A 15777-nucleotide genomic window follows, 5' to 3' on the forward strand; every position below is an offset into this window, starting at 1 on the left:
ACATATTTTTGAAGTACTAGAATCGAAATACACTAAAATCAATTTCTTGACACTTCGATTTGAAAAAAAAATCAAGAATTTTAAAACAAAACGTTATAAACCATTATCTTCCTGCCTCTCTTTAAGTTTTATTTTTTTACTGAAGTACTAGAACCCAAACTGGTTTATTTGTTGTGTTTTAAAATCTCTTTTATTGAGTTTTATTTCGGAATTGTCAGTACTGAAATAGCTAAATTTGCGTCAAAATTGATGTCTATAATCAAATAGATCTCAAAACAACTAGATTTTTCATATATTCAGCCAGCAAAATGCAAAATGGTTTCTATCGTACTACTTTATAAAGAAATATTTGAACAATTTAACCAAAATCTTTGATTTTCATTGTTTTATCAAATTTATCTTACACAAATAATTATGGGAAATATACCCATTTTAGGCCTAATAAACGGTCGTGTTTGAATGATGCTGGATAATCTGGAGCGTTCCTTTAAATTTACTAAAACCAAGTACACCAACGAGTAAAGCAACTTTTTGTTAACATTTCGGTTTATTTTCACTTCAACTAGAAGTTATTCAATTCCTTTTACAAGCATTTAAAAAAAATATTTCGCAAACGTATTCTAATCACACGAGAATGCATTGGGCCACGCCCATTTTTCTATTTTCAGCTTAGTTCTGTTTCCTTCCGGCGCTCTTTTGGGTCTGCTTATTGCTGCCATTTGTGCCGAAATTTTAAGCGAGCACTCACGAAAAGTAGCATTTATGGAGAACATTTCTGGCATCACTGGCTCACTCCAACGGGCGCTGCTGGTGGTGTTGGTGGCCTTCGATTGGAATGGGTCGACAAAAGTCAAACGTCAAAAGACTTGGCGCGTTTGTTTTTTTGATGGCGCTTGCTAATTATTTACTTGTTTCGGAACTATTTTTCAAGTGAGTCACTAACTAATGTTCAAAAAAACATGTTACCGGTAGTTGGAAGCAATTTCATATCTTAAGCGCTTTGACATCGTTAGCGCATATATTTTTTGTTTGAGAGTTGCAGTTTAGGAAGGGAAATGGGCATGTAGTTCGAAGTAAGACAATCTTGGAAAACTATCAAAAAATAATTACATTTATTGAAGTACTAGAACAAACTTGAAAACACATTTGCAGTTTTGGAAATTACCCTTTCGATGGCAATTGACAGCAATTACGTAACTTTCCGATCAAAATGCTCAGATTGTGTACCGTAATCTAGTACTACATCATCATCACACTAATGTTTTCTTGGAACCAACCTATTTTCATCTCTTTTAAGGCCGTCATTTAACTAAATGCCATCGCGGAGGATCAAAACCGTAGGTTTTCTAAAACAAAACAACAATAAAAACAAGCATTCTATTTAATAAAAATAAACAAGTAAAACAACGTATAGTGAATCAATAATTTTGATACTTGGATTTCTCTAGCTAGAACCGTATTCGATTGAATTCATTTCATCAAAAAACAAAATCTCACATCACAATACACATTGCAAACAACCGACACATATTCACTTCACGTTGGGATCCGAACGCGCGACAACCACAACCTACATCATCAATTTCGTACACGTAATCAGAAAAGCAAATAAGATTTAAAACAAAAGTTACAACAAACGCAAACAATAATAGGTTCGATTTGTAATTGTATCACGAAATATTCTCTTCGATGAGTGAAATTTTTACTCTTGTATCAAAGAAAAAGGTAACTAAATATATTAAAATTACTCGCAATTTTTATCATTATAGAAATTTTTAAAAAAGGAAAACCGAAACCGATTAGTTCTCGCAAACAGTAAGATCAATCAGACTCGCACTAATTTTTAAGACGTGGCGTCCCTCTCCTGCATTTTGATATCATTTCTATCCACCTTAAAACTTGTCCAAACAATCCACACACAAAAAAAAGCATTTTAAACTCTATCGGAACCACTTTTACAATGAACTGTTTGTATTTGAAGCTAGTGTTTTTTGAAGAATATTTTTTCCAGTAGCACAACACGGACTAACACACAAATACACAAACACTCACACTAAAACACAGTCTGAATATGAATTTGAAGACATTTTAGCGAACTAAAAAATGAGGTACTAGAACAGAATGAAACGTTATATTTATAGTGGAAGAAGAAAAAGAAACGGATGCCAAGCTGACGAAGACAGGTTTTAAAAACTATCTGAAACTGTAGTTGAGAGTAGGAAATATTTAAACGAATGAAGCAAAACCAAAACCCAAATGGATTTTAACTGAAACGACGAACAGAAAGTGTGAAGGTTGAGACAAATTTAAAGAAAAGGTATAAAACTAGCCTAGAATAGTGACCGTTTGTCAAACAAACGGGAGAAAAAAAAAACACAGTGTGAGATGTTGTTCTAATGCTCAAAAAAGGAAAATTTTCGGTTTGACCAAAGCCTTTACTTCTTTACTTTTAACCCTCTCTTTTCCCAACGAAACTGTCACAAAACGCACAGAGCCGACGAAAATGTGCTCAAATTTAGTGTCTCTACAAGTCTATCATACCTCTAGCATTCCACAAAACTTTCCTCCCAAGCCTTTTGCTTTTGTAAAAAAAAAATCCGCTTTTTCTATCGTTAAATCTTAACCCACACACACATACACACACCAACGAGCAAAAGTATTGAAAAAAAATATGTTTGAATTTATCGAGAAAAAAAAATTATTCAACCACAGTTTAAAAAAAGCGCTTTATCATAATGATACAATTATCCATATATTTTGCAAAAATATCCAAATATATTTAACGGAACAGTTATATAGATCAGTTATCTAATTGCCGGCGATTGAAAAAATGATAGAAGTTAAACCACATTTGCAACATCACAGCAAAAAAAAAGAAACCATTTCAAAATTTGACGTTGACAGCAAAAAGAAAAATAGCGTTAAAAATATAAAGAAAACAAAAAGCAGCAAATCAACTCTATATATTGAATGTTTGGCGATGAAAATGTTTAGATTACAACTCATAACAAAGAAACACTAAAATTTAAAAAAGAATCCATACAGGCAAACAAAAAAGCAACAACACCGACTATATTGCGGGCGCAGTTAGTTAAACTTTGGAAATCTAGACACTGGAGCAGAAAAATCAGACAAAAAAAACAACAACAGCTAAGTCATGTCATGTGGGAGAAGGTGGAAACAGAAGAGAAATAAAAACGACAAACCATTTAATGTTCATCGATGCGAAGTGTAGGGTTTTTGTATTTTATGAATATCACAACTTTCCTTAAAAATTTAATTCAAGTACTAATAATAATAAAAATATACAATGTTTCTTGAAATAAAAGCCAAAATAAAAAAAAAGATTTTGAATTGCTATGAATCTTGTTTCAGATTTTCATCGACTTAAGTTTTGAATCAGAGTTTTATTTTTTCATAACATTAACTTTTTTTTAAACTGTGATAATTTTTTGAAAAATCTTGAAATTTTGATTCTTTTTGATTAATCAGAATGAACATCAAAATTAAGAGTTTTTATAAAATTAATTTGGCCGAACTTGTTGAGGGCTTCCCTATGGCCATAGAAGGCATTTTACTTAATTGGCAAGTTAATTGGTTCGTCCATGCAAGTTTCCACTGGCATAAATTTTTGGCAACTTTTTCGATACAAAAATTGTATGTAAATATTTCCAATGAGTGATAGAAAAAACTATCCTTTGATGATTCATCAAAACATCACAGAATATATCGACCGCCACTACAGCTTGTGAGTGCTCTTTCTCGGTCTCGGTATTCCCAGAAAAAGCACTCTCTTTCCACAACCTCTCCTCTATTCCACGACCACGCGTCGAGTCTTTCGTTCTCTCAGCAAACCGCAATGAGAGAGAGATAGAAGGAATGTGTAAACACAAAAACTTGGTTGGCTGAATTCAGCACTTCGAGTGAGTATCAGGAATGAGAGTAAAGATGACACATGATTTAGAAAAACAGCACTTCGAAAATTTTCAAAAAATATTTTAATGGTTAAAAGTTTAGTTTTTTTTTATATAAATGCACCGTTGAATTGATAGCCGTTTGGGAGTTATTTTATTATTTTTTTTTTTCAATATATATTTGAAGAGCGGAAGACACAGGCCGGTCCTTCCCTTTTGGCATTTTTTGTTAGCAAATGTCTGTGATTTTTTTTGCAAAACATTATTTCTTCTTTCTTTTTTTTTACATGCGACTTAATATTGATTTTTTTCAATCTTCAGTCTTTTCAACTAGAACTAGTGATTTTGTCGCAATGTCACGGAAAGCGAAATATATTTTTTTATTTAAACGCAACACAGGATTATAAACATGCATTTTTGAGGAAGTTGTAAAAGAAATGCATGGCAAATTTAGATCTGATATATAGAATTATTGTTCATTATAACTTTCAACACAATGCTCATAATTATTTGTAAATTTCTAGCTTTATTTGTAACGTGTCATAGAGTCTACAATTTTAAATAATTTGATTTGTTTTATAACACATTAACATATTTTTTTTATTACAAAAAATTCAAAAAAATGTGGAAATACTTAATTCAATACTTCAATAAAATAAATGCAAAGCAGTTTGAGCAATTTTACTTTTAAATCTCCGTATTTTTTTTCTGATTATTATATAAGAGACGTAAACAAATTTCATAAAACGTGAAACAATAAAAAAAACTTTAAAATGATTCTTTTTAACTTTTTTTTAAATATGTCCTGAAATTTCTCTACTGAAAAAAACATGACAGCAAACACAACATTTATTTCTCAAATTTTGATGTTTGTACTTTTTTGCTTCGTTTTGAAGATATTTGAAGCAACTGATGAAAATTCTACAAAATTGAATTAGGAATTTTTGGTTTTGCGAACTCTTTTTTTTTACATTTTAAACTTATTTTGAAAATAAATGGCAATTTTCTCCCAAAAATTAAAAAAAAAGAGTACACAAAGCTGGTTTTTGGAAAAAGAAGTGTACCCGTTTCTTCGGCTCAAAAAATGTATTTTTAGTACCTTTGGTATCACTAAATTTCTGTTTAAACAGGAACAAAGATGCGCAAAGTCACACGATTCAGGTGAAATTGTCAAACCAAAGACATTCAGCATCGGTTTAGCATTTAAAGCATGATTTTTGGAATTTTTTTAGATCGAAGCCCGTCTAGAGGCTGATTCAGCTGTCAAAATGCTCTTTTCTAGTGTTGGTCCAGATTTGAGCAGCCATTTCAAAAAATATTCTTTTAAAAGAATTAATAAATTATTTTTGGATGCTAGTGTAAATCTGGCTGCGTTCTTTTCTTCTGCTACCCAGTTGGAAAGTTTACATGAGTCTCAAGGGCACATAGCTCTAGATCGAGTCAAGTTGGCTCTAGACTCGAGCCAAATTTCTCACTGGGTAGTCAGCTTGCACGCACACACTCTCACACACAAAAGATTTCTCGTGAACTTTCCGACCAGAGCTGCCACACGTACGTAAATGTTCTGTAAATGATGTTAATACAGATTTTTGTTGATTCATACATATTAAGAAAAGTTTTACCAAATTTAATAACTTCTTTCAATTGGGTCCTAAAATGAAGCTTAGATTGCTGATATTATTGTTTACAGCGATAAAGCTTATTTTTCTGAATACAATGACCTTTTGTACGACCACAAAGAGTTTAAATAGGATTTTTAAATCATTTTGAATAATTAATCTCGCGGTTCTTGTTGACAGAAAAGCTCCTACTTGACAGCTCGTTGCAAGGGGACCATAGTTGATCCATCGAAAAAATGTTGTCTTGTCAAAAAAAAAAATTTGCATAAAAATGAAAAAAAAGTGACCAGAAATGGTTTTAAATCGTGTTTTTTACCGTTGTACCTACATAAAAATTTACATAGGGCTTTAGTACCCAAAATTTTTTGACATGTTTGATGACAAATGTTGCTATCCGTTACACTCGTATTAATTGGGTACTAAAGCCCTTTGTAAATTTTTATGTACAACGGTAAAAAACACGATTAAAAACCATTTCTGATCACTTTTTTTCATTTTAATGCAAAAATTTTTTTTTTGACTAGACAACATTTTTTTGATGGTTAACTATGGTCCCCTTGGAACAAGCTGTCAAGTAGGAGCTTTTCTGTCAAGAAGGACCGCGAGGTTAATTTTTCAAAATTGATTTATAAATCCTTTTTAAACTCTTTGTGGTCGTACAAAGGGTCATTGTACTCAGAAAAATAAGCTTTATCGCTGTAAACAATAATATCAGCAATCTAAGCTTCATTTTAGGACCCAATTTACCTATTTTTCAAAATAAACAAAAACACAAAATACCACACTCTCATATGTTTTCATGTGTGTTTGTAATTTAGTCTTTGTTTTAAAAAGTATTGAAAAATGTTAAATACTGATTCTAAGCTAATCAATCAATACAGACATTTTCCCTTTTAATACAGACGCACAGCCCGACTTGACATTCAAAACTCAACTCAAACACAGACTTCAAAACGGCAACCGGGTGGCAACCCTGTTCGGCTCAAGCTCGGGCCTCGGCCCGTTTTCGTCAGTTTCATTTCTGAGTTCGTGCCGAGTGGATGCAAAAGTCCGAAGCGTCCTCGTCGCGAAGGAGAGTGTTGCGTTTCGTTTATTTTTTCCTGCCCCGTGTCGTCCACACAACTCCGTGAGTGTGAGTGAGAGAGAAATATAGTGGTGTGTGGTGAAGCGAAAAAAGGGAAGTGTGTTCGAGGGGCTCACCTTGCTGCTGTAAAAAGCAAGGAAAAGAAAGATTCTAGCCTTTTCGAGTTTGAGAATTGTGCAGGTTTTGTGGGGGATTGTCGGGAATTCAAGTTTGAAGAAACAAAAAGTTTGGGATAAAACGGAAAAATCTGTGCAGAAATTTGCGTGAAAACGGAGGAAAAGAGAGAGAGAGAGGGGAACCATTTGATTGGGTGTTCCGTTCTTTTCCGCTGAGTGCCCCGTGGTGAAATTTTGAAAATTTGTGCAAAGTGGAGATCTAGCCGGAAGAGAACCCCGCCAGGAAAATGGCCAGCTGTAGGAGGGCACTAGCTTTCACTTCGGTGCTGGTCCTGACCATCCTGAAATTGGTATGTTTGCTTGAAAATACAGAAAATTTTCCTCGAAAAAAAAAACTTCAAAATCATGGGAGTCGACTCGTCAGCTGGAAAACACACGCACACCACCGCAAGCCAAGCAAATCGAACGATGAGTGACTCAAAGGCGTCACCAACACTCACGCGAAAAAGTGACAGTTCCGCCCGATGGGTGGTGGTGGTGTCTGTTTGTAAACAGACAGTCGTCGAGTCGCTGCTTCTGGTGTGTAAAAATTCGACCCAACGAAACGGGAGGTTTGACGTCATCAATCTTTTTTTATTGCACACACAAAGAGCTGGCTGGCGCTGCCTCCAGACAAGAGCTAGGATAGGATGCTCTTCAAACGCGGCAGCGAAATTTTTTTGATTTACGGCCGCTGACGGTGTGTTGAGGAAAATTGCCAGCATTTTCTCTTGATTTTTATGATTTTTATTGTGCGGGAGGAATAAGGTTTGATTTAAGATCGGTTTAAATTTGGGAGGATGAGCTTGTTGAATGTGTATTGGGGAATAAACCCAGAAAACTTCAAAGTCAATTAAATTTTTCATGCAAAGAAATTTAACTAGACTTATAATTGAAAATTGACGCCAAATCACTTGGAAAATTATTTTTATATATTTTTGGCTTCAAAAAGGGTGTTTACTTTTAAGTCGGTTTTTAAGAAGCAATTGTTGTGGCAAAAAAAAATCCTTAAAATAAGATTTAAAATAATCACAGTCCATACTCGATTATCCGAAGATTCGGTTTTCTGAATGTTTCTTTGGACCTTTTTATCTTAGCATTGAGTTTTGACATTCACCTAAACAGTTACAAACCGAGTGAAATTGTAGGCTCGATATAGGTCTAATTATCTTGAGGATCAGATCTGCATCGGCCCTACATTTCTTTCAAACATAAAACTTATATTAACTGTTCTTAGGACCTTTTGCCCTGGGCTTTGTCATAATGAGTATCATAGGTTTGATGCTTGTTTGGCAAAGAGTATGATTTGATTCGATGTGGAATTAAAATCGAAGTGTTCAGTATATTGCTGAAGCTTCCATTTTTACACATGGACACCACTTCATGCTGCGAGAACCCACTTTGGCGTAGTCTCAGGGCTTAATCGATGGCCGGTAAGCTGTCATCGAGACAAGGAGGTTCTCTGATAGTGGAAATATCACATTTGTACAATGAACCGCTACATATGTGATTTTTCCCTATCTTAATGTGGGTGTCAGGTTAGGATGCGGGTTTAAAAAATAGTGTTTGTAGAATTTAGGATTTTAACTATAAATATCAACTTTTTATACTTTGCCTTTAGTTATTTAGGGACAAAATTAGTAACAGTGAATTTAGTAATTCTATCTTCATTCAAGTAGCATAAAAACCATTCTGATTTGTCAAAATTTCCATAGTGTCTCGATCAATCAATAGTGAAATGATATCGGACTAAATTCGTTGATCTGTTGAACTAACGGTTGTCGGATTATGATTGTATCGACCATTGTTGTGAATCGAGGATCTACTGGAATTCTGACGAACAAATGGACGCTTTTTCAATTCACGACTTGTAAAATATCAACTGTTATTTTTTTTTGTTTTTTTAAAAGAAGCCAGACAGGTTTTAAAAGAAACGTTTTTTTTTGGTCGTCGGGGATTTGAGATAAGAGTAGCTTTCGGATAGGTTGCTTTAAATCTTGTATTCAATTCAAGTTAGGTAGTTATCCGCAAATGAATATTTGGACTTATATGAATAATTGAACATTTTGGACTTATGAATAACACACAACTGTGCATTTATTCTAGAGTCAGATCCATACAGCGTCAGTGTTTATTTGGTCGAAGTGTACTAATTCATTGGCAGATCTGGTTCTAGTTGTAATGTACGACAAGACTACTGACGGACGTGACAGGACGAGGGCCCAGTTTAGAGGTTTCGACATCAACGATGTGCGGCTGGATCACCCTCCCAAAAAAAAAAAAAAAAAAAAAAATTAACTGTTCTTAGGACCTTTTGAAAATTTTAATCTGGAAATAATCTTTTTTATCAATGTTTTAATAATCATAGTAAACTCACTTTACAAACTTTTCAAAACTTGTTGAAAACTACATCATGAGGTCTCTTCTTTACCAAGAGCAGTATTGTTCCGTACAATACCGTTTGTATTTATTTCATAATTTTAATTTTTCTAACAAATCTTTAACCTATCAATCTAACCCCGGCTATCAAAGTCACCCCGGTTTACAGTATTAAAAAAAAGATTTAAAAAAACTGAAAAACATTGTTAACAAAATTTTAAAAATCAGTTCTAGATGCAAAATCGAATATGCAATCAAAAAACGATTTGTTCAAAAATGTTAAAATTTTTACAATTTAAAAATACTTTTGCACGACTATGAAAAATACTTTTGAAAAGCTGATGAAAATTTCAGCAATTTAAATTTTTCAATTTATTGATCGGTAAGTTTAGTGAAAAATAACTTTTGTTTGTGTCAAGAAATTAGTCCTAATTTTTCAACAAGAATAACCATTGGAAAGGACTAATAACACTTATTTCAAAAAAATTAAAATGTTGACCTTGATTTTTAAATTTTGCAAACCCAGGCCTTTGCTTAAACTTTCATTTTCATTAATATTTTGAAGTTTATAAAAAAAAATTGTTTGCCCCCTGATTATTCAGCCAAACTTTGAAGGGGAGGGGGCGACATAAACTTTGAAAAATAATTGCAACGGCCTAAGGCAGTTGAGCAATTCTCTACCAAAACCCGAAATGTATTTTATTTGTATTTTTCAATGATTCAATGTTAAAACATAAAACATTTGTAAAATTTTCCGATCACCTCGAAAAAAATATTTTCAGATTTTTTAAATAAAGACTAACATTTGAAAAGGGTGTAATATTGAATCTTTGGTTCTTTTGAAATGTTAGTCTTGATTCAAAAAAATTGAAAATGTTTTTTTTTCGAAAAGATCGAAAAATTTCACGAATGTTTCATGTTTTAACATTGTAATTCGGACCATTAGTTGTTGAGGGCAACCAGAGGTCCAATCTTCAATGTTTCTTGGACAATTTTAAAGCAAATTTTCTGTACTTAAAATTTTTTTAGAAATGGTCACTTATGGTCACTATTTAAAAAAATAAAAAAAACTGCAATTTTTCCCTAAAATCAAACTTTTGGTGGCTATACCTTGAAAACGGAGCCCTTTATCAAAAAATCTGTAGAGTACTTTTCGACTGCAAATTCAATTTTACACCAAAAAACAAATTATGTCAAATTTTGTTTTGTATAAAATTTAGATTTTTCAAAATTTACATGTTTTTCAAAAAAATCATTACTCGGCGGCAGATTTTTTGGCCATGCTTCTCTATCGCTCAAAAAATGCGGATTTTTGTCCCCAAAAAAATAATAAAATCTCTAAAATCAAAAAATACGTATTTTGGGAAATTGAGTTTTTGTGAAAAAAAAGTTAATAAAAAATCGTCATTTTTTCGGTGTACCTATTTTTTTTTCTCAATAGTCCTCAACAATACTGACAACTTTGCCGAAGACACCAAATTGATCAGAAAATTCACTCAAAAGTCACAGCTGTCCAAATATTTACGCACCATTTTTGTATGGACAGCCGCCAAAATTGTATGGAGACTTGTATGGGCACAAAATAGCTTCTTTGGTTAAAGGGACACAAAATAGCTTCTTTGGTTAAAGGGAAGGCCCCCACAAAGTTTGAGCCAAATCAAAAAATACAAAAAAATGAAAATAGCCGAAATTGACCGATTTCGAAGAGACTTTTTTAAAAAACTTAAAATTTTTGGCCCAGAACTAAAAAATACTATCCGAGATAATTTTTCACCAAATTTTATCTTTAAGAAGCAGTTTTTCCCCTCCGCACGGCTGGGACCTTGCCCCCATGGAAAGCATGGGACGGTCGGAGGGCTTGTAATGCACTTTACCAATACGGAAAGAGCAGGGGAGCATTTGTTCCCCATACTAGCGCCAGTCAAAGATGTTACACATTGATCTTTGCCGAGTGGTGTCTGGAAATATTAATAGTTTTTTATTAGTTATTTGAAGAATATTTACAGTGCCACAGTTTTGAAGAATAAATCCAGACGGAACCGAATGATCGAATGCTGCCTGACGTCGGAAAATTCGGAGCAACTGGAACGTACCTAGCGGCCGGGTTGCGTAGTGTAATGGAATTCGGATTTCGATATGATGAAACCCACCGCGGAGCTGGTCAAAGGACGACCAGGACAAACTCGTGGCCAATTGCGACTTATACTGGCGAAGGTGATCGAGGACATCTGACGGCGGTTGCGGAGTCGTCCTCTTTAAAGCTAAGTACTCATGCATGATAATCGTATTACAGGCCTGCCTTTTCTGGTCATGTTGAATACGAATAACTGCAACACTAACCACTTTAATTTTCAGCAAAATTGACAAGACCTTTGACGAACGTGACAGGACAGGGGACTGCAAGACTGTAAAACATTTTATATAAGTCCTTTTTATGTGGGAAAATTTTGCCCGAGGTGTGTTTCTTTGCTTCTTTTAAATAATGACCTTTGCTAATTGAGTTTAAACCTCAACATATGAATTCATTTTAATAATTTTGCTTTTGTTGGAACAGTTAAGGGTCACGTAGTAAAAGTCCGTTGGTGCGTGGATAGTGTACCCCGTTTGCTCGAGTTCCTTGGGGCCAGTTCTGTAGGTTTTAACAGTCTCGACAGTTCAAACCTACAGCACTGATTTTGGGAAGCTTGTGCAAATGGGGTTTTTAATGAACATTGGGGGCGGCGATTGAGCACGAAGTTTCGATTTAGCTAATTTACATCACTACACGATTACATACTCTCACAAACACAATCTCATTTTAACCTACCCAATCATGTCCTCAATCCCCGCTCCCATGGAGTGCGAGCGATCCGCATGTGATTGACACGACCATTACCATTCCTTTACACAACCGGACTTGGACTGACTTGATCCTGGCTATCCCACCTCGATCCGCAAAAAAAAAAAAAAAAATATCTTTAAGAAGCAGTTTTCCCTCATTTTAAAAATACTTCAGCAAGATTAAAAAAATGAAACTTTTTGAAAAAATAACTATCTACAAATACCTAAAACTTTTAAGCAATGAACTTTATAAAAAAAAATCATTTTCAGTTGAAAATTTGATCCTGCATCTAATTGTTTTGATGTTTTGTTTGGAACAGTTTAAGATTTTTTTTTCAAAAAATCTTTTTTTTTTCTTTAAAAACCATCCTAAAAAAACAAAACCAAAATGACGTATGGTGGGAATTCACCATGAGATGAAAAATGAGATTTTTTCCATGTATTTATTTTTCTGGAAAGTCCATACTTTGCCGAAGACGCCAAGTCGATCAGAGTGTCCCGTCTTAAAATATTTTTGTTTTTTTTTGGAAAACCTAATGATATGAAAAGGCTTATTCATATTTCCGGACAATGTTTCATACAAATCAAATGATTAGAGGAAATCGATAAGTCGATTAGCGAAATTGTAGAAAATTCCGTAGTAACTTTTCAAAAGGGCGGAACTTTGGATGTAAACAGACAGTCGATCTATTTTGCTCTAGTGACAGTTCACAGCAAGTGTAAGTGGGACAGGCTGCTTGTCGAGAAAGAAGATTGCATGATAGAAGAAGCAATTAGCAGGGAAAATTCTCGTATTAACTATTAACTTTTGAAAGAAACTTGCTTGCTCACTTTCCACTGAGCTATTTATTAACAGATTTTGATTAAAACGCTGTAATTGAACGTCAGAGTGCTGATATGCCAACATTAGGTGCTGACGCTATACATCATGAAGTTGGAAGACAAATATAACAAAAATGTTAGTTTCTCAGTTCCAACATCAACAAACAAAACTGCAAAACGAAACGTGCAAGAAGCTAGCATATGTTCAAAGTCACCCCATTTTACGACGCTGCCCGTTTTATGCCCCGCACTCTGCGCTCGTAAAACGATTCAATGTATACGTCGTATAACGCCGTGCTTTTAGGGATTTTTGCGTTTTATCATAAATCGTATTAAAGATATTAAGACAGACTCTGGTATGTTGCCAAGCAGAATCGACCACCTCGAGCAGAAACCACAGCTGTTTACCTATTTGAGCTTCCACTTGAATCCGCGATGACGTCACTCGAAGGTGGGGGAAAAACACACACCTCCACTGGGATATCCCGGTACCGTTCCAGAACCCGGCACTGCGCACCTTTGTCGTCTTTCAGAGGACCCCATTACTTCTCGCCGCTGAAGGGATTCCCAGAGCGCAACCGCGTGGCCGGCCCCGGAGTATGAGTGCAATCTTTGACATCGCTCTTTTGCTTGGCAAATCGATAGAGTGGTTTCACCGAGGAATAAGTGTTGCGAGCAACACGTGCCTTCTTGTATTGAGCAAGTTGCCAAAATGACACATTGTTTGAGATTTTCAATTAGGGTCACATAATGCAATCAACGAATTAAGAATAGATTAAGTACTCCATCAATCAGCCGGTAAAGCAACACACAAAGCAATGATTAATAGCTCAGCTTGGTGGGTAGTCCGCGCAGCTACCGGTAAAGTCTTCACCTACACACACACGCTGACCGGTTCAACGCTGGTCGCGTAGCTGTGACATCAATTAGAGAAACTCTGCGTCAACCGGAAACCGAACCAGAAATGGTCGTCCAGATCCTAATCGCGTCCATTTTTGGCGGCCAGATCATCACAATTTTCCGACGTGATGATTCCCAAATCGATTCGATTACGCATTTCCCCATGGATATTGTGGTCCACAACAAAGTTTCAGCCCCGGCAGTGTAATTTAGAAACACAAACACAGTTCGTAATTATCGCGTAACAACAAAGCATGAGTCAACAAACTCCAACTCTTTCCACGGCACGGCGTCGAGACAGATTATCGATTTCTAGTCGCAGCGAACTCCGTGGTATAAAGGACTACAACGCATTATCATTCCGGTTGGTCTTTGTTTGGTTGGTCACCGAGCGATTAGTATTCCGAGCGTTGAAGAGAGTTACTCCGCGGAATCTGCTCGAACGTCGCCGCACGCAGACTACCAAATTAAATTACAGCGCTCGCCAAGAAAGAGTCCAGCGGACTTCCAAGAAGAATCCCTTCAAGTGCCCCAGACTATAATCACGTGTTTCACGCGGTTTCTGGTCGGACTTGTCGGTGATTGGTCGTAATTCAATTAGGGAGTCTGAATTGGTGTGGTGTGGGATCGTCCCTTTTGGCTTGCTCTTTCTTCGATTCTCGTCTGACGAGAGGTTACCCGTTCAAGGACGAACGGCGGGGAGTGTCTGCTGTATCAGCTGCAATCTCTGAAGGGATTGCAGACTTCAACGTTCTTGGGCGATGGTGATCAAGAGCCTACCTCGCAAAGAAGTGAGGCAAATTAAATGGTCTTTTTGAACCTTCGCGTTTCGTTTTAATCTAATTACGCGATGCATCCAGCCCGTCCCAGAATGAAACTCGGATTACCGCCTGGGGAGCGATTCGAAACGACCACATTCTTGTGTGGCATCGCACACGCAACCTCGCCATCGATTCGTGGAAATTGCTCCCACGGCCAGCATTATTTTTATCGTATACATGATGTCCTGCTTCTTGTTCAGAAATGTCCTTCGGCGGCTTCGCCGCCCAGCGACCCAAATTCTGTACCCACATATGGCGGAATGCGTCTCGGGATCAAGATAGCGAAGCCCGGATTCGATGCCATTGATGAATCGACGTCAGAACTTTTCCTTTTTTTTTGCGGTGAAATCTGAATCCTTGACCCACTTCCTGCCTATATCGGCAGGACTATTTTGGCAGTTTCATCATATCGCGCAAAAAAGGATGGGATTCTTCATACTCTGAAAGGGACCTGGAAGCTTCTACGAATTGAGGAATGACTTGCCCGACGGGGCCCTCTTCAAGGTTAATGTTGGTCGATTCTCAAGTGGTTGTGTGTGTGGGCTACACATCGAATTAATAAGCAATTAGCATTTTGATTCGAAAACAACATTCCAAACGGTCCAGAATACGCCGCGCAAAAGGTTATCAGTATGCTTTCTAAGGCAGGAATGTTGAGTCAAGTACGAATGAATGAAGTACGAAAAAATATAGTAAAACAAATACCAACACAGCTTGACTGACTTGATCAGTCAATTTGAAACGCTGCGCAAACTTGCCGGGCCTTCTATGTCGTCGTTGGCGGGAGTACGCGGCAAGAATTCCAAGGTCGACCAGTTTCGGAACTCACTGCTGACTCTGCTGTCTTTTGCGGAGAACCCCCGATTGATGCGTGGATCCGACTTACGATAATCGCTTGAGTTTTTTTGCGTCTTTTTCGAGAAATCAATCGATTAGAGTTGGTTAAAAAGTCTGCCTCAAAAAAGAATTCCCTCGTCATTCGTCGTGTTTCGAGTCAAGTGGACAATTTCCGGCTTGTTCAATGGCGTGACCATTTCTGGACTGACGAACACTGATTTCAAACTTATGAATGAATGTTTGATGCTGAACTAGTTTTGGGTCATTACCCTGTACGAGGGGAGTTGAACGTTCACGCGACATTTCGCCACGTGCGTCGTTTGAACCACTTTGAGATGTCAGGGTTTCATGGATTTTGAAAGTTGATAGATTGTCTTGATATGAGCTAACTACGCAATTTTGTAATGCTTTCAAGACTAAGTTATT

General features: G+C 36.1%; 1 protein-coding gene across 5 annotated transcripts in view; it reads left to right on the plus strand.

Annotated features, from left to right (window-relative positions):
- Window positions 1-6550: 6550 nt before the first annotated feature.
- Window positions 6551-15777, plus strand: part of LOC6036483 (NPC intracellular cholesterol transporter 1) — a 78738-nt gene continuing 69511 nt past the window's right edge. For all 5 annotated transcript variants that reach the window (XR_005277834.1, XM_038258144.1, XM_038258145.1 and 2 more), the window contains exon 1: window positions 6551-7083. Coding sequence is in view for 4 of the 5 variants with exons in the window: in XM_038258144.1 (XP_038114072.1) it covers window positions 7021-7083 (63 nt within the window). In the remaining variant the exon portion in view is untranslated. The remainder of the gene's footprint in view (window positions 7084-15777) is intronic.

Source organism: Culex quinquefasciatus, chromosome 2 (assembly GCF_015732765.1).
Source record: "Culex quinquefasciatus strain JHB chromosome 2, VPISU_Cqui_1.0_pri_paternal, whole genome shotgun sequence".
Classification (NCBI taxonomy): domain Eukaryota; kingdom Metazoa; phylum Arthropoda; class Insecta; order Diptera; family Culicidae; genus Culex; species Culex quinquefasciatus.